The sequence below is a fragment of the Besnoitia besnoiti genome, chromosome VIII (genome assembly GCF_002563875.1).
Source record: "Besnoitia besnoiti strain Bb-Ger1 chromosome VIII, whole genome shotgun sequence".
NCBI classification, from domain to species: Eukaryota; Apicomplexa; class Conoidasida; order Eucoccidiorida; family Sarcocystidae; genus Besnoitia; species Besnoitia besnoiti.
Window position 1 is genome coordinate 62,143 of NC_042363.1, and position 18,503 is coordinate 80,645.

An 18,503-nucleotide genomic window follows, 5' to 3' on the forward strand; every position below is an offset into this window, starting at 1 on the left:
TACTCACACGTTTGTGCAAAGCAGTCTCCTTCGCGTTGAGTCTACAGATAGTAATGCTCATAAATTCGGATACGGTCTCGATTATGGAAGAGATTCGCTGCTCAGGGACACAAATGCAGGCGGCCACGAAGAGCGAAGTGTTCAGGCCTGCGTTGACTTCGGGGCGCAGCAGCCGAAAATGAAACTGAAGGAGTAACCGAGAAAACGATCCCACTGCTCTCGTACCACTCAGAAATAAAAAAGGGCGGCGGATGCATTGCTGCGCATTAGTCGAAGTTTCATATAAGAAGACGCCTTTTTCAACCGCACGTGAAGAAACGGGAGAGGGGGGGAGGGGGAGGGGGGGCACGCAGAATCGCACGAACAAAGCTAGGAGACAGAGAGACGAGAAAATTCGCCTTTCCAGAGACACCGCGTGCCCGCGTACCGTAGGCAACACGGTATGGGGAACTCGGGGCGAGTATATAGAGAAGATCTCGTGGCGCTGCGGCCTTCACTCCGATTCATGCGCAAACGACAACATACCACGCGTAAATGACGCGGCAAGACACACAGCGGCGACGTCGCACGCAGAGCTCCCGCCGCCTGGCGTGTCTCCGTTGACACCAGCTCTTCAAACTGTTTTTGCTCTGCTTTTCTCAGCTTTTCCGGTCAAAAACACGAAAACCTACTGCTGTGACTGAGTTCTCTCCGAGGATAGGCTTGAACGTCTTTTCTTAGCACACTTCTGCGGCATCTTTGGTCCGCCTCCGCTTCAGCGTGTCTATCCGACTGAACCTCTTTTCTCTGGGGTCACACAAGCGGTTCCGAGCAGCATTGTATTGTTGCTTCTTACTAGCTTTTTTGTCCCTTTCGCCTTCGAGCTCTTTGTTTTCTGGTATTCCTGGCTTTCCATTTGATTCTGGCCAACATGGCGCCTGCTGTTTACTGCCGGTAGGTGCTCTGGAACCCTAGTGCGGAATTCTTCAAAACTACAGCGGTCGGGCGGCTCCGCCTTCACACGCGAGTCCTCTCGAATTTGTTCTTCTTTCATTCTTCCTCTTCTTCCTCCTTGTTCTTTCCTCATGCTGGCGTAGAACTGAGTTCTCTCACGGCCTTTGCTTCTTTTCCTCTTCGTTGTATCTCCCTCCTCACCTCCTCCCTTCTCCCCGGTGCTTGCCTTCCCGTGGCGCTCTCCTGTCTCCCTGCTCTTCACCGCCTTGCATGTCGTAATTTTGCGGCGGTTACCCGTCGATCCTTTGCTGCTTCTTCTTTTTTCCATTTCGTTTCTACTGCCACCTCGACTTGCTTCCGCCTCCTGCCTCCTGCCCTCTCCTTGCCCGCATTCGTGCCCCACATACGAGTTCCTCTTCTGCTGCGTCTCCGCTGCAGCCTTCTCTGTTTGTTTCTTTTTCGTCTTCTTCTCAGCTCGCTTCCGTTCGCACACTTGGCGCAGCACGTCGGCGCGACCGTCAGCCTCACGGGTCGCGTCAAGCAGGTGGAGGAGGGCATCGTCATTCTGCAGACCTGTGACGGTGAGACAGACAGGCGCTCACTGCGCCGCAGTCCCTACACTCGAGAAGAGAAGCAGCACACAGAGAGCCGCGCCCTGGATCGGGAACGACGCAGCGCCTCTATACACGTCGCCGCGCTGCCGTCGCACGCCACCCCCGCGTCGTGGGGATCGCCGCGCTCCACGCCCGCCCTCGTGTCGATTCTTCTGTCCGCAGGCTCCTGCGTGAAGTGCCAACTGGCGACCGAAGCGCCCCCGTGCAAGTTCCTCAAGGTGACCGGTCGTGTGCAGGAGAACCTCACGCTCGTTCAACACGAAAACCACGTCCTCGTGCCGCTGGGCGACGAACTCGGTATGCGCTGCAGTGTAAAACGGTAGAAAATCTCAAAAAAAATGGAGAGGCATCGCCGCATCCCCTTCTCTGCCTGAGTCAGTCCGTGCGCTCGCCGGGGCCTGGATGCCGTGTGTTGCGCATGCTCCTCCCTCCTGCCGCCCCCCGTGCGGCCCCTGTCCGCGTGTCGACGTTTCGTCTTTCTCTCTCTTCGCCGCTAACGTATGGCGTGCTTAGTTATCTGCCGTGTGTTTGTACGTGGCTGGCAAGCGCTCTATCTCCCTGGATCGCGAGGCCTCCTCGCGTGGGTAGGCTTGGGGCCTTCCTCGCCGTTATTTTTTGCCGTCGTTTCCTGTGTGCGCGTCTGACTTTTGGATTCATTTTCCTCATTTTCTGCCTGTTTTCCGCGTCGCCACCAGATATGGGCCTGGCGCGCGACGTGGCCTACGTGACGAAGCATCCGCTGTTCTCCACGCTGTTCGAGGCCGTCGCGTAGGAAGCAAAAAGAAAAGATGGAAAAGAGTAGATGCAACAAGTTGTCGCGCTTGTCTTTTCCAGCCTCCATGCCAGACGCCTGCGAAGGTGCCCTGCGTTCCTTTGCTCGCGGCAGACGAGAGATCTCCTCCAGCTCGAAACGAATCAGGTTTTTTTTGCGTTTTATTCGATAAAGTGGGGACGCGTGCTCCTCTTGACTTCGCTCCTCCGCCACTCCTTCTCTCTCAGTCTAGGATCTTCAGCTGTCCTCTTGGTACTTTGTTTTTGTCTGCTGTCAAGCTCCCGAGACTCAATGCCTCGACTCTCGTCTCAACTTTTAGAGAAAGAAAGTGCAGTCAAAGTGTTTAGCTTGGGTGAGTCGGCTTTTCGGGAGTGTGAACAGCCTGCCTCTGATCCGCGAGAGACACAGCGCCGATTTCTGGGCCTCTGAATTCACCTCCCGCTCGTCAATTTCGACAAACTAACATACAAATACATCTACGGCACAGCGTTCAGAGGCGAGGAACTCCGCAGGCCGATAGTGCTTTATAATTAGAAACATATATGTATATATGCTCAGACACAGAAGCCGCCGCTGTACGCTTGCGTGTGCCGTGCAGCAAAGCAACCGTGAGACGTGACGCTGAGAAAGGAAGTCTCGTGTCTCGCCTGGCTCGTGTAACGACTCGTCGCCTACAGAGAATATAGGCTCTACATAGTTCAGCGGATACACATGCGCATATACACGTATATATATTTCTATAAATGACGGAGGAGGATCAGGATCGTAGAGAAACAGGTCAGCGAAGGCAAAGACAAAAGGCAGTGTGGAACCACGGCAGACACGCGCATCCTCTCTCGAGAAAAGGGTAGCGAGTCAAACGAGCCTCTCTTCGCTGGAAATGAGCGACGAGGTTTCGAGGAGAAGCAAAACAGACGCAACGAGAGCAGAAACCGCGACACACGACAAAAAAGCCCTGAAAAAAGGGATTTCTACTCCCACAGCTACGACCATATCGCCCCCTCGCCGCAGGGGAGACGCTGAGGCTTTCGCCCGGCGCTTTCTCTCGCGGGGGGGATCTCCTCCGTGCCCTTTGCAGAGGCTGAAATCTTTGCAAGCGGAATCCGGAAGCATCTGTGCACTCGGATTGATGCGGGGCCCGTGGCGCAGCGCCCTGCTGCGCGCCTCAACGCATCCATGACATCGAGACACGACTGCAACAATAAAGGCGGAAGCTCTCCCGCCCCCCTCCCCTCTCACCTCCCCCCGGCCCCCGCCCCTGAAAACTTCCAACTCTCTCCCCCGATGAACCGCCACGCAGATCTGCTCGCGCTTCGCGCGGCACCGTCGCAAGCAACCCACGAAAAAAAAAAGTTTGCAAAAAAAAAAATTCCACGCAGGCGACTCGCGAGTCTCGAACTGGCGTCAGGAGAGACGCACTACCTAAAATCCCCCCACTCGAGGGCGCAGCAGCCTTCGACAGCTTTTCTCTCCTGCCTGGCGTCGCCCTTCGCTCTTTGGCGCACTGCCCTGTCTCTGCCTCTCGCCTGCGGGCGTCGCAGACTCCTTGCACGCCTCGCGAAAATCTATACTGCCGCAACACCTGGCACACGAACGACGCCCTGCCGCCAGCGGCGAACATACGTATAAATACACATATATATATGTATATGTGCAGACATAAACATATACATATGTATGTACACATGTAGATATAGATACACACATATATAAGCATACACGCATACGAACACATCTATATATGCATATATATGCATGTGCGTCGAGTGTGCGGCGTGTTTGAGTTTTTTCAGCGTTTACATCACCACAGCTCCGCCCAGAGGGGCGACCCACCGAGTTTTTTAAAGTCGTGGAACTGGAGAAGGGCGACAACGAGGGGCGGGAGGTACGCGGCGACGTAGGCGACCGCGGGCAGGTGGCAGAGGACGGCAAGGGCGAGCAGCGCGTATGCGGCAGCCCCGAGCGCCAGGCCGAGCTTCAGCGCGCGGAGGAAAGACGCCGCGCTATTTTCAAGCATGTAGCGATCCAAGAGGAAGAAGTAGTAGAGTGCAGACGGGATGCTCAAGAGGCACGCCGAGAAAAGCCCCGGGTTGTAGGAAAAACCCGAAAACAGAAACATGCAAACGTGCAGAAGGCCGTCAACCAGCGTCAGGCCAAACGCAAACACGCCCGTCCCGTACCACGGCCCCTGCCACACCGCGAGCATCCCGATTCCTGAGAAAAAACCAAAAAAACACACCTGGCATCTGGATATCGAGCAGTTTCGCGGGAACCGCGCGGTGGCGCAGCACTGACTGCGCCTGCAGCTTCAGCGGCGGGCGCTGAAGACGCGCTGAAGTGAGACTGAAACATCGAACGCAGGGGAGGGCGCCTGCGGCGGAGCGACGCCGATACACAGCAAGAGGCACACGCAGCCCGCATGAGACATCGAGCCTGCCGCGTAGGCTTGAGCGGGCGTCAGTTCTACCAAAGAGACAAGCAAAGTCGACAATCCGCAAACTAGGCAGCAACACACCGTATACATACCCTACAGGACTCGCGACATGCACATGCACAACAAATCTCCACGTCAGTATATATATACATATAGATCTGTAATATTTATGTAGATGACGTGGATGCGCCAGGAGAGAGATGCTTGCCCGTATACACAGCTGCGAGAGAGACATCTTTTCCTGCGTCGTCTTGGAGGCGGCAGGACCCTGCTGCCCACAGAGCAGACTTCCCTTTCAGGCCCTTCTCTATCTGCGTCTGTGCAGCTCTATACACACTCATCCATAATCATGTATACATATTTGTATAAGTATACATGTGACTTTCGCGTGGTATGCGTGCTGGGGAGTGGCGTGGCCTTGAGTGGGCGGCCTACCGACGAGATGGAGGAGGCTGACGGCTGTGACGGAGAGGTCGCTGAGGAGCTCTGACTGGGCGCCGAGCGCCGCGGCAGTTTCGTTAAAGTGCTGCTTGAAGGGCGAGCGGCGGACATCGAGGCCGTTGAGGCCGTGTTCCTCGAAGAGGTGGAAGCAGAAGAGCGCGGAGCCGACGGCGAGCCAGCTTCGAGGCGTGACGACGCTGCCGAACCCGGCGAAGATGTAAAACAGCAGCAGATAGCCGCAGGCGTACACGAAGCCCGGCCAGCGATAGACGACCTCGAGCGCGTCTTGCCAGAGGATGTGGAACTTTCCGAAGGGCGGCCCCGGCGAGCTCAGCGTGAGAAACAGGGACAGCAGCCAGAGTAGCGTCCAAATCAGCCGCTTCATCGCCAGACTCGAGCCCGGGGAGCGCGAGGTGAGCCACGCGGGCGTCGGCAGACTGAAGAGGCCGGTCACACGCGCAGTCCCGAGCGGACAGGGCGGCCCCCCGACGGGCCCCGCCTCCGCCTCCGGCTCGCTCTCCAGCGGGTTGTACGCGAACGGCGAGAGGGCCTCGCCCGCTCCCTCTGCGCACGCCTCGTCGCGGCCGGCCTCCTCATCCTTCACGGCGGCAGGCAGGAAGGCGGCGCGGTAGGCACGCCCCACCAGCGACGACGGGACGCCTGCGGCGGACGACGACGAGGAGGCGCCCTGGGGCAGAAACGAAGAAGAGGACTCGAAGGAGAGCGTCGAGGCAGAGGATGAACTCGCGGGGGGAGCAGCCTTCAGCGGACTGCCGCGTCGCTCGGCCTCGCGCCCCTCTTCGCGCGCGCCAGCGCCCGAGGGCGGCGGTGGCGCCGACGACGGCAGCATCCTGAAGACACGCAGGCCTGCGGACTGAGCAGGACTGGAATAGCGGACAAAAAAACAAGTGGCGGACACCAATGAAGCAGGAGAGGAGGAACGGGAGAGAGAGAGCCCGAACTAGGGCGGGGGGGAGGGGAGAGGGGGCGTGGCGGGAATGCGAAATAGAGGGCCGGAGGCCGCCTTGGCGGCGGAGACACCGAGCGAAGAAGGAGAGCTAGAGGAAGTGCGAAACAACCGCAGTCCGCCGCACACGAGAAAAGCCGAGGGAGGGGGAAAGGCCGAATCGAAGACTGGGGAAGAAAGACAAGCGGAAGACCGACAAAGAGAAAGATTCCACCACTCGAACGAGCAAAGTCGCCGGTCACCCTCCAGGCTTTGGTGTGAGTGACCTCGTCGTCGGAACGCGAAATAGCGCCCTCTTCTCTCCGCGTGTCGGCCTTTCGCTTTCGAGCCGAAGCCGCAAAAGTTATGCAACACAGAGAGTGCGAAACTGTGCCGCGGAAAACGTGAGAAAACTGTCGGCTGCGGAAGCGCACGAGGTCTCGAAAGACTCTCCGTGTGTCGCGCCAGAGACGTGTCTGTACACCGGAGCGGCGTTCCACGGTCGCGCGAGAAACCAGACAAAAGAACGTGGGAGCTCAAGCAGAGTACGAGAAATGCGAGAAAAGAGAGAGAACAGCTTCACAAGTGGAAAGGGCACCATCCGCTGACGACTTGCGCGTTTTCCTCGCGCGTCTTGCAAAAAAAAAAAAAACCAGCGCACGCTGGCTGGTCGTTCGCAGACAGCGCGGCCTGCTCCCTCGACTGCGCAAAAACACACCGAGAACCGAAACACGCATCCTCTGAGAGAAAGTTAGCACCAACGCCCGTCACGCCGGCCGCGTTCGACGGAGAGGAAGAATAACTCTTCAAGGAAACGGAAAACGCTGCGCCTCTGGTGCGGTGAAGGACCGGCTCCCTCGCCCTTCGAAGCAAAGGTTCAGGGAACTCGCAAGAAATACGTGCACACAAAGATCTCGCCTCGTTTACTGCGTCAGCTGAGTTGGCAGTAACAAATTCTGTCTCTGCCAAATGCCACTTCCCTTGAAGCTGAAGTGCACCCGGCACAGTACGCAAACGTATAAATATACATATATATAGGTACATGACACACGCTTAAACAGGCATATGACATAAGATATATATGTATATATATATATATATATATATATATATATATATATATATATATATATATATATATATATATATATATATATATATATATAGGGAGGGGTACACCAGGGAAATCGGGATCATGCCACTCGACCACGGGTCCGCATGTATGTGTCTTGGCTTGTGTACCCTTTTACTCGCAAAAACAGGTTTACGAATGCAGCTCTCCTCGTTCATGAACGCGAAAACGCGTCGTTCTTCGCTAGCGGGATTTCGGCGTCTGTTTTGCGCGGTCGATGGGCACTGGCGACGCTGTTGCCTCGCGTGACCGTCCATAAAGGGGCATCGAGGCGACGAGACGGAAACAGGGAAAAATGACTCGCAAGCTCGTGCTGAGGAAACTGGAGATCGTTTTGCGCGCTAGGCCTGAACATAGAAACTGCCGGCATTTTCTCGGAGGACGGTTCCCGTCTCCCCCCGCGTGCTTCAGAGCGAAACGCATCTTCTGTCCGCTGCCCTGATAGAACGCACACGTATATGCGTATATGCAAACTCGCTTCTGTGGCTAGGTCTGTGTAGGGCTGCAGGCAATGAGCGAGTTCAATGACAGTGAATGCTTCGAGTTTGCCCCCTCCACTGTCACGCAATTTAGCTATACATCGAGCGACTGTCCGCGCACAGCTGTCTTGACTTTTTTCGCACCCAAGATGGACATTGCCGCGACGAGCCTCGCTCTTACGCGCTCCCCGCGCTGACTGGAGCACTAGCAACGAGAGAATCCTCCGCGCTGCGCTTATGTCTGGTGTAGTCTTACATTTACTTCCTATAGCCGTTGCTTTGCTCGGTAATGTACGATTAGGGGGACAGATGAGTTTCTCGGGTGCCACAGTCATCATCTCCTTTTTCCTATACCTCATTTAGTACCTCGGTTACTTGGTGAATATTGGGTGTCTGATGTAGCATAAAAAAATAGATTCTCAAAGCGTTTTTTCCACGATGTGTGAAATGAATTGAGCCGAACGCGCTCAGGGCTTCTCCCTGCACTTGAAAGGAGGCCTCCGCACATCGCAGGAAGAAGGAAATGGAGCAGAGAGTTTATTTTTTCAAAAGTAAAGACACAGACTGCAGGGGGGGACACGACGTGTTGAGACTGCGGCGAGCGCGTGACGGCAGAGTGCCTTCCTTTGCTAAAAACCGCAAAAGGAAAACCGGGAGACAAAACGTACGCCGAGATGTCTCTGCCTGTGACCTTCATTCGTCTCTCTCCCTTCGTCGACAGAGTGAAAAAAACAGCACTGCAAAGGCGAAACCCCGTTGTCTCGTGCGGCCACAGAGATAGCGTCGCCTCCGTCGATGATAGAAGAAAAGCCAGAAAAAAAACGCGGCAAATATCGCATATTCGCACACCTAGAGTTCAGAGCCACAGGTGCAGGCGCGCTCGCGCATCTACTCGAAAAAAGCAAATAAAAACAACGCGCGCACTCCCATACCCCCGAACGCCTACAAGCATAAGGTTTAGGGCTTAGGGTTAAACGGCAGGCGTTCCATTATCCGTCTTTCCTCTTTGCCGTCCTGGCCGCGCCTCTCCCGCTGCTGTCTCCTAACTTCTTCCGCTTTCTGCCCCGACTTCCAGCGCTTCCATTGCTGCCATTTCTTCAGCTGCGGCAACCGCGAGACGGCTCGCGTCCCTGGTTTTCTTTCCGCACTGCCGTTGAGAAAGCTGCATCGCCGTTCCTTCGCATGGAAGGTAACGCAGCCGACCGCCGATAAAAGCCAGGCGTCTGCGGGAAGCGCCAAGATCGCTGAGTCTGTCAAGTCTGGCTTCTTGTTCTGTGCAGCCAGGGAAAACCTCAAAAAAAGCAGAGTCGACGCGAAAACGCAAAGACCTCTGCCTCTCCTGCGTTACTAGAAGCCGCCGAATTCGGGTGTCAATAAAACGCGGCGAGCTGCGGGCGCCGCGGCGGAGCAGTCATCTCGCGTGCCTCTCACACCGTCCGAAGCGGAAGCGCCGCAAGCGAGTGAGCGGAATGGCGTGAAACCTGCTTTATCCTCACTCGCCAGAGGGCAAGTCTGCGCTCTCTTTGCCACAGACAGAAAAAGACGACGAGCGCCGCCGCCGCACCGGCGGCCGTCGCGCCTTCGCTAGAAGGCGAGCAAAATCTTGCTGCAGACACAACGGACAAAAGGGACTTCGAAACGAGCGCCTGCGGAGCCTCTGACTGACCTAAATTCTTTTTTCTCCCAGATATGCCTCGAGCGGGCATTCTCTGCAAGGACTCCAACCTCGCCGGCTCGTAGCTTCATTGTACTCGCTAACTCTAACACGAGATAGGCGCGCCGCGAGTCAGTAAGGCTGATCCGTGCTGAGTTTCACGAGGAAAAATCCCTGTGCCTGGTGCGTCAACCGAGTATGCCACACCTGAGGTTGCATGCCAATATATTTATTTATATTCATTAAAATTTCTCTATGTTTTTATAAATTTTAAAGTACATAGATATATTCGAGTACAGACTTCATTTCGTGAGCTGGTGAGTTTTGTCTTACGTGAAAGTCGCCGAAATTATCGTCGGCTCGGGGTCTGCGCGCCCAGCCCCGTGGGCCTGCGGCCGGCAAGAAGCCCCCTTTGTCGGGTTCGTCTCTCGGCTTAAAGACGGAGAGGCGCCGCGTGCGAAACGTGCGAAAGACGAGGATGGCGACGAGCGCGATGACGAGTCTGCCAGCAAGACGGAAAAAAGGAAACAAGCAGCAGCGCATCACCAAAGAGGAATCCCACGCGAGGGAATCTGCCTCCCCCCTCCCCCTTGCGTGAGGACTAGCTGATTCATCCCCAGCTGAAGGCCGGAATAAAGCCGGCGAAGAGGAAAACAAAAACACAGAAGTGTTGAGGGAGTGTGCTCAAGAGAAGAGAAAAAACACGCAGACACACACCCACGTTGAGGCGCGACGGCAAAAGGCGGACACCTCGCGACGCACTCAAAGCTAGGAAGAGCGACTTCCGATCCACAAATCCATGTTGGTGAAAAGAGGGTACCATATCATCCTTACAGACGAGGCACTAAAAACGTAAAGATCATGGCTAGTCCATGTATCCCTATTATCACATATAAATAAGCGTCTCTCAGCCGAAGCGAGGCCGTCGAGAGCCAGGAAGAAGGCAGCACAATCCAAAAATACACAAGCCTGTGCTGAGCACGAGGGAAGCAGAGAAGGAAACGATTTAACGAAGAACAGCCCTCACATTGGCAACCGGAAGTTCGTCCAGGATTCCTCTTCTGGCGGCAGCCCATGACGCGATACAGGCTCAAACAAGCGAATCTCGTCGCCGCCTGAAAACAGAAGAGTGAGAAGGCGCCGTAAGAGTCGTGCGTACATCCACGCGCAGAAGCTGATGCGATTATAAAGCCACAAATATATGATACTAGATAAATATTCTCTCCATTAGCACACTTCTACCCTGCGCCTCCTTGCGACCTCCGCACGAGGTCACATTCTGACTTTAGGGTCTTTCCCCGGGCTGATATGAGCGCGCGATCTGCGCGCAGGGTGGCGAGTGTCGGTGAAGCGCCCGTTGAAAATTTTTCCAGCGCGTAGAATGCAGATTTTTTCAAAAGTGAGTACATGCGCCTGTATGTAGGTGGTGTGCGCGCGCGCCCAGCCAGCGACAGCTTCACTCAAAGGTGAAAACGCAGAGAAGAACAGCGAAACTCACTCAGAGACAAGGCTGCAACAAGGTGCATGTCGCCGATGCGGGACGACGAGGCAACCGAACCGACCTGAAGAAGAGACAAACATATCACGAGGATCCTGAGGACGAGCGAAACGCAAAAAAACAGAAAAAATCCGAAAGACCTTAAAAGGGGAACGCGGAATCGCAGCATCCCTAGCGACCAAGAAAAGAGAGAAAAACATACCGGCGAAAGTGAGAAAACAAGAGACATGCAAGGGAGATTCAGCGAGTTAGCAGGGCAGAGCGAGACGACACTCCTCCTTGCATGTGCATGCTTTCGCCTTTACGTTTCTTCCGTCCAAAGCGTCATTTACTTGGAAATTGTCGAGGGAGAATCGTTCAGCTGAGAGAAAAGCTGCGCCTGAAGCTCCGCCGTCGCGCACGACCGAGCGCGAGGCCTCAGCCGCTTTGGGATCGAACCCCATCAGAAAACTCTGAAACACATGTAAAAATCGTCATCGAAGGCAGTGCGCCGAACGGGAGAAAGAGACCTCGAGTGGGACTCACACGGAGAGAATGCGCAGGAAATAAGACACACAGGACGCGCAAAGTGCGAAAACTTGCAAAAACGACACAAGAGAATCAGCTCTGAAGAGAATATAGGCGCCCACAACGGAGCTCAAGAAAAAAGAAGACACGCCAACGCCACCACGAGAACTCGACACAGAGGATCTGCGAGAGAGAACGCAATGCCGGAGAGACGACGAGGAATAAGACGCCAGGATGTAGACCGGGTTGTCAACAGACAGCCAGAAAGGAAAGACAGAGACAGAGAATCACGCCGCGACTTACGTCTTCTCCCTGGGCGGCGCCAAATGCGAGAATGACGTGCTTCAAGAACACGAGGCTCAGCGGCACCCGCGACGAGCTCGAAAGCTTGTGAAGGACTGAAAAAGGTATTTTAAAATTAGTAGAAAAGTACGATCCCGCGATCTGACAGGCCAGGAACAGAGAGCCGCCAGTGAGCGGGAAGTCTGCCCTCAGCAAGCGAAACGCATCCGATTCCAGGCGAAAGCGAAACTGAAAACGCTGCAGATGCGATGAACATTGCGGCATTCGCGCAGAGAGGCTGTCAGTGAAAAACGAAAGCGAGATGCAAAAAGCGGAGTGAAAGACGGTGCGATGTGGCGCCGATCTAAACTCTACCCGCCGCGCGTCCCTCTTCAACTGGCAAACACCGCGACGACTGTGGACTTCAACGCAAGCAGAGAAAAGAGAGGGCGAAACGGCAGTCTGCGGCTGCTTTTCGTCTTTTTTTGATTTATTCTGTCCTCACGGGCTGCCTTCTTCAAATCGTATAAAAGCACTTGGCCGTCCTCCAACGCCACAGCCAGTCGCGTTTGCCGCGTGGGGTCCAAGGCGATTGCGGAAATGGGCGCTCGAGCCTGAAAAGCACCCGCCGCGCCTGATTTGATTGAGTTTTGTCATCTGCAGCGCCTCTGCGCCTCTCTTCCTCCCACGTAGATTCTTCTTCGTTCAAACGTCTGAACCCCCCTGGTGGCGAAATCCTTCCCGCGGCTCTTGCCTTCATGCGTCGCACCTCTCACCTCTGTCTCACTGCCGCTGCCTTCTCTCTCTTTGTCTCCTTCGTAATCTTTCGCGCTCGTGTTCACTGCTTCCTGCGATTTTTGTCCCCTTCTCTGCCGACGACTCTTCTCTCGTTGCAGCAGGCTCTCTTCCCCTCCCCCTTCCCCCGCTCCCCCTCGCCCCTCCGCTCATTGTCTGCGACCGGGTTCCTCCGCTCCTGCTGTCTCTAAGCGTTCTAGTTTTGTGCATCCGCTCCGCCCTTTCTTCTCACTGGTTCTCTTTCCGCTTTTGTTTTCTTCTCAGACTCACGTCGACGCCTCCCACGGCGCCCGTTGCGTCCATGACCGCCACGCTGAAGACTGCAAAGCTCCGCGCCGCTGCACACAGGAGAAAAGCACGACCCTCTACTCATCCAGCGCCCTACTCGCGGGGCAAAGCAGCCTGAAAGCCGAGGAAGCGGCCCTCAAAGCGCAGATATCCTTTGAGTTCCTACGCAGCGCAGTTCACGACTCCCCGTGGACTGTAGGGACATCATCCACGGCTCCGCGTTTGCCATTTCCTTTCTTTGAAACGCATTCCTAGGAAGCCTCAGGAGGCCTGGCGGAAAGCCTCTCTAAAGCGAAAGCGACGTAGCCCATGTGCGATTCAAAAATTTCTGACTTTCAAAACTTGTTTACTCACTGCAGAAGACGACTACGCCCGACTGATGCGTCACGTGCCTCACGCCGCCTTCTTCGTCGGTCACTTTGACACGCCTGCGGAGCGTCCCTGTCCGCGACAAGACGCTGGAGGGAAGACAAAAAAAAACAAAAAAGGACAGAGAAAAAACTGGGGGAAATCCGAGAGAAAGTGCGTGCAGAGGCAGGCGAGGACCTAGCCTCGAGGCGCGCGGCGGGCTGCAAAAAGACTTTACAGAAGAAGGCGAGGTCCCTCACTGCGGCTGCGAAACTATGAGCATCGACTCTGATTCGCTCGTCTTACGTTATCCAGCCTTCTGAGTCGCCCAGGAGAAACAGCTTCTCGCCTTTGTGAGAAATAACTGCAAAGCTCGTGATCTTGCGACTGCCGGTGACGGCCAGGAAGGCGTGCTGCGCAGAAGCCAGACAGACGCGCGAAAATGGAGAGGCGCCGCATCGAGCAACGCGCAGGAGACAGAGGGGCAGCACACGCGAACAATTGGAATCTCAAAACAAACCGAAAGCAGGATGCCCTAGGAAAACACGCAAAACACCACGGAGGCCACGACGCGGCCAAAAAGGGACGAGCGAAAGCGACGAAAAGACGCGTAAAGGAAAACTGCAGAATTTGACTTCCAGAAAGAAGATCGACAGAGGCAGACTCCCAGCAAGCAGCGAACTTCTCAAGAAACTCACGCGGACGAGGACGTCGGGCGCCAACGAGACTGCCGCGCGCAGACCCAGCGCTCCCCCTAGTTTCCATGGCGCCTCGAGTCGCTTTTCGCACTCTGAAAAAACAGAAGGCACACGCACACTCACAACCCAGGATCTCTCTGAGCGTCTGCTCGCCCTGGGCAACGGAGGACGCGACGAAAGGTGCCTCGTGTTTCGCGGTTGACAGAATTCGCAAACTAAAATTCATGAGACGGGGGGGCGGGGGGGGGGGGGGGGACGCTGCCTCTAATCGACGCACGCGGTCTTTTCATGTGAACCTGAGGAGAGCTCAGCGCGCCTCGCCCGCCGCCAGGAGGGAGAGAAAAACGCGCAGCTGCGTCCCAGGTGTTGCTGCCTCTCCCGCAGTCTCCCTTCCCGCTCTCTGCCCAGGTTTAGGCGCGCTCCGCGACTCAGATTCGTGCGCGCATGTCGCCGCCGATGAGGCTGCCGCGGTTTCCAGAGACAACCCTACACCATAACCCCTAAATCCTAGAGCATGACAAAGGGCATATGCCCTGAAAGTGGATTCCGCCTGCTGAACTCGCAAGGCTGTCTACGCACAGAGCGGTATTTTGTTTGCCGCATGATCTACCTTGCGCGACTCTGCACGTTTTCTCCCAGCGGGACTCTGACGGACGCGACAGCCGCCGACGCACCTGGAGAGGAGACACCCGAGGCGGCGGCAGGGGCGGGCGCAGCCGAGGCAGCAGAGAGCGAGTTGGGCTCCTCCGCGCCTGTCGCGGCCTCGGGCGGTCCGCAGAGCGGCGCTGAGACCGCCCGCGTCACCACGGAGTGAACGCGGAGCTCGCCTGAGGCGTCGAGTGTCGCAACGAACCCATCTGAGGAAAGGCGGAGACGACATAGATTGCGAAGGATGCTTCAAAAACATACCGGGACGCTAGAGTGGTACCTGTACTTATTTGGAGTACAACTGAAGTCTCTCACATGTCGTCGACGCAAAACGAAGCATGGGCGGCGCGATGTAGCGAAGAGCAACAGAAACCAGCTGAACCCAAAACCCTAGACGTCGCGAGGCCGCCGCCAGGCCTCCCAGCAAACGCAGCCGCGAGGGATATCGCAGGCGTCTCGAATTCTGCGGCGCGTCCTCGTTTCGCTTTCTCAGTCAGTGGCTCGCGGAGCTCTGGTGAGGCATGCAGCGTGGCGCTCGAGATGCGGCTTCCTTTCTCGCCTGCGCGAGCAACGCCTCAGCTGCGTCCGCACTGCCAGTGCCGACGCGAAGGTCGTTCAGGCGCACGGCGCTCGAAAACTCTAGGCTCTGCGCGCAGCTCTCGCAGAGTGCGCGGCGAAGCTCGCTACGCGAGAAACCGCAGACGGGCGAACCCTCGAGTGGGGGCCGCGCTCGGGTTGCGCCGCGCCGGCAGGCCTCCTCGCTCGCGGCTCGCGGCCGCAGCCTCTGCATGGAAGAAAGTCCCCGCGGTTTAGGAGTAGAGATCCAGGGTCTGCGTGTGCCAGCGCTCACCCTCGGGATGTCTCTCGAAGGCGGCAAGGGCGACGACGGGCGCCTCGTGGCCTGTGGCGACTGCGGCCAGGGGCTCGCGGGCCCCTGGGCTGCGACTCCTTGCGGGTCTCACCGCGAGCAGGCCGTTGCGCGCGCAGGAGACCAGGAGGAAGCTCGGGAGAGCGCCTGAAGGCAGAGAAGCAATCGCAGCGCACGGTGGAAGAAGGCAGCGCGGAAGGGCTTCGCACCCACGCAGAGACGAGGCAAAGAAGACCGCGACGGGCTCGAGCGTGAGCCCTCAGCCTCCGTGGAGGCGTTCTTCGCACACGCGAAGAGGCGAGCCCCGAAAGCGCGCGAAAACGTCGCGCGCGCGCAGCTGCCAAGCTGAACGACCCTAAACCTAAACCCCAGGAAAGACGCCCATCACAGAGAGAAGGCAGGCATGCAAAAACGCAGACTCCTGAGGTCCTCTCTTCTCCCGTGTCCACAGATCTCCTTGAGAGACAAATGCCCGCCGCCGGTGCGGACCAACGCCCTATATCCCGCCCCGTACTTCTCCGCGTGGGTCTTTGTCGCCGGCCTTTTGCTGTTCCGTTTTTCTCTTTCGATTGCGCTCGTCCCTTTCGTTTTCTTTCGCAGGGCCCTTCTGCGACGTACTCGGAAGCGCCTGTGGAGCGCCGCCACGCGGGCGGAAGGGGAGAAGCGCGAGGAAGTCCGCCGGGGAACTCAGCTGCGGACAGCAGAAGGACGCAGCGGTAGTCGACCAAACCTGCGTCGGCTCTCTCTGGAATGCTAGAAGAATGGCAGCGAAAGGCCGCTCAAACATGGAGTTTCATGCCCCCATGAAAGAATGTACTTGAAGGATGCAGAGGAGGCGCTTTGGCGCTCCTCCTTGAAGCACTCACAGAGCGTCCCCCGAGCAGAAGCGATCAAAAGGTGGAAGCGTTAAGCAGCATCTGCGCGTCTCAGGCGGATAAAGCGCCCATTTACTTTCTGAAGGCGTCTATGTTGACATTTTCGACACCTGAGAGCGAGGAAGCTGCGACCGTACTCCACTCGAGGACTTCGAAAAAGCCCCGAAAGACTCAAGCACACGGCACAGACGACAGCTGGGGCCGTAAAGTATGTAGTTGCGGTAGGAGTATCAAGCCTCTTCTTCCAGGTATATTCCATGGAAAACCTAAAGTCCGCATGTTGAGCTGGCATTTAGCCCCTAATATACAGTTATCCAAGATATATTTGCCTGTCGCAGGTTTAGTCGGGGAGTGACTCGCAGCCGCGCCTCGCCAGAAGGCCGAAGGCGCCTTACATCCACAGGCGCCTTCTCCAGAAGGAAGGGGGCGTCTCGAAGAGGCCGCAGGCCGCCAGGCGCGTCGTCGCGAGCCGCCTGGCGCTTCGCAGCGGAGGAACCCGAAGGGAAGGGAGAGGCAGGTGGCGAAGCGGAGTCGCGCGGAATCCGCCGGCCCGCTGCGGCAGGCGAAGGAGCCGCCGAAGAAGGCGACGAAGGCAGACGACCCCGGGGAGGCGCCTCGCTGAGGGGCGCGAAAATGAACTCGGCGTCAGAAGAGGTCGGAGCCAAACACTCAGGGCCGCCTCCTCCTCTCTTGGAGATGCGCTCCGCGCCCAATGAAAGGTTTTCGGGGCGCGAAGACGGCGACAAGTCCGACCCGAGTGCCTTGGCGCCGCCCAGGAGCCGCGACGCGTGGCGGGTCCCGCCGCACAGGACGAGTAGAATCACACACCCCGAAAGCACGAGAGAGAAAACACGGGTCTGGACCGAGCACCTTCTCACGTTTACTGGTGTGGCTACCATGGGAGGCACTCCCGCGGTTTCATCGTTCTCCGCCTCTCTCTCTTTCGCTCGGCGCGGAAACAGAGACAAGCCGGCTGCAGGAGGCGCCTCGTTCTTCCTCCGTGTGCGCCCTGCCCGAATCCCTGTCTGCCGCCGTCGCGAAGGGAGAAAGCCGACCGCAGAGGATAAGGAATCCTCGGCGCGCAGGATCTTCTGTTGTCGCCCCATTGGCGTCAGTCTGTCGCAGCCATAGGGACCTGCCGCGCGCAGCTGTGCGGGCTGCTGTTGCGGTTGAGGGGAACCGGGGAGAGCCTATTTCGTCTTCTAGGGGCGACGACAAAGCGATGAACACGGGTGTAAGGCTGCAGTCGAATTCAACCGGAGTGCCCCGAAGGCCCGGACCCGGGCGGGGACTCGAAAGACAAGCAGAGATACGATGGGAAATGGAGGCGGCTATCCGCACACAGGAGGAAAACTGCAAGCAGGCGCCTGCGAAATGAAGACAGAAAGCTCCGAGACACTCTTGGGCAGGTGTCTGGGCGAGTCTGTTTGCAGATGCATGGGGTGCGTAAGAGGTTTTCGGTCGCGGCCAACTCAGGGGCAGCGCGAGCGCAGGCGCCCACCAGGGGATGGAGATCCGCAGGGAGCGCCAACAGTTCGAAAGCAGAAAACACATTGAGGGGATTCCGTCGGCACAGAAAGGTGTCCCAGAGAGAGGCGCTTCTGAATCATACACATAGTCAGATCTTCCCTGGGTGATTCGACAGGCACGACAGTTAGCGGCGGGTCGATTGTTCTACACATCCGAGCGCTGATTCCGCATACACACACACACACACACATGCGACGTGCGACGTACGCGCACACCGGGCTGCTGCATGTGTGTACGTGCAAATACGCCCGCATAGATGCGAATGCATTTGCGTGAATGCATTCAGATGGGCGGATGTAGCAGTGTTGGTGTAGTGAGGATGCAGCGGAGTGGCTGCCACACGGCCAGGGACCTCGGCGCACACAGCCCGACAGCAGGCGAGTCACGGATTACGGTACGCGGCGGCGCCCTTCACCAGCGGCCTGAGGAGGGAAGACGCTTTCCTACTGCTGCCTGAACGAAACGCACGGCCAGAAGCGTCAGCGTAATCGAAAGAAAAAGACGGAAAGCGATGGGGAAAGGCGAAACCGATGCAGGTTTGCGGATTTGTGCCGCATGCGTTCCGCCAAACTTTTCGCTGTGGAGGACGGCAGCTGTCGCGATCGATCCCCTGTGCTAGTCAACATAAACGGTTGCCCAGCCCTGCCTGCGCGCCCTGCCAGGCTGTTTACAACTGCCCCTGCTCCAGCCGGCCTGCCAGGGGTTGCCTGCTGCGAGTACCCTAGCCCGTCCCGTGGGTTCTCCTGAACGGCGGGTTGTGC

General features: G+C 57.1%; 3 protein-coding genes across 3 annotated transcripts; 1 reads left to right on the forward strand and 2 right to left on the reverse strand.

Annotated features, from left to right (window-relative positions):
• Window positions 1-910: 910 nt before the first annotated feature.
• On the forward strand, window positions 911-2,319 carry BESB_081400 (replication factor a protein 3 protein; the record flags this gene model as incomplete). The annotated part of the gene is made up of 4 exons (XM_029366490.1): window positions 911-933; window positions 1,408-1,514; window positions 1,710-1,844; window positions 2,243-2,319. 4 exons carry the CDS (start codon window positions 911-913, stop codon window positions 2,317-2,319), a joined length of 342 nt encoding a protein of 113 aa, XP_029216950.1.
• Window positions 2,320-4,120: 1,801 nt separating this feature from the next.
• BESB_081410 (uncharacterized protein) lies at window positions 4,121-6,044 on the reverse strand (the record flags this gene model as incomplete). The annotated part of the gene is made up of 2 exons (XM_029366491.1): window positions 4,121-4,533; window positions 5,189-6,044. The coding sequence occupies 2 exons, from the start codon at window positions 6,042-6,044 to the stop codon at window positions 4,121-4,123; spliced, it is 1,269 nt and encodes a 422-aa protein (XP_029216951.1).
• Window positions 6,045-8,708: 2,664 nt separating this feature from the next.
• Window positions 8,709-17,318, reverse strand: BESB_081420 (uncharacterized protein; the record flags this gene model as incomplete). The annotated part of the gene is made up of 15 exons (XM_029366492.1): window positions 8,709-9,023; window positions 9,739-9,907; window positions 10,433-10,520; window positions 10,904-10,967; window positions 11,236-11,355; window positions 11,714-11,808; window positions 12,198-12,306; window positions 12,758-12,825; window positions 13,130-13,233; window positions 13,430-13,536; window positions 13,822-13,911; window positions 14,536-14,678; window positions 15,320-15,484; window positions 15,956-16,028; window positions 16,608-17,318. 15 exons carry the CDS (start codon window positions 17,316-17,318, stop codon window positions 8,709-8,711), a joined length of 2,421 nt encoding a protein of 806 aa, XP_029216952.1.
• Between the last annotated feature and the right edge of the window lie 1,185 nt (window positions 17,319-18,503).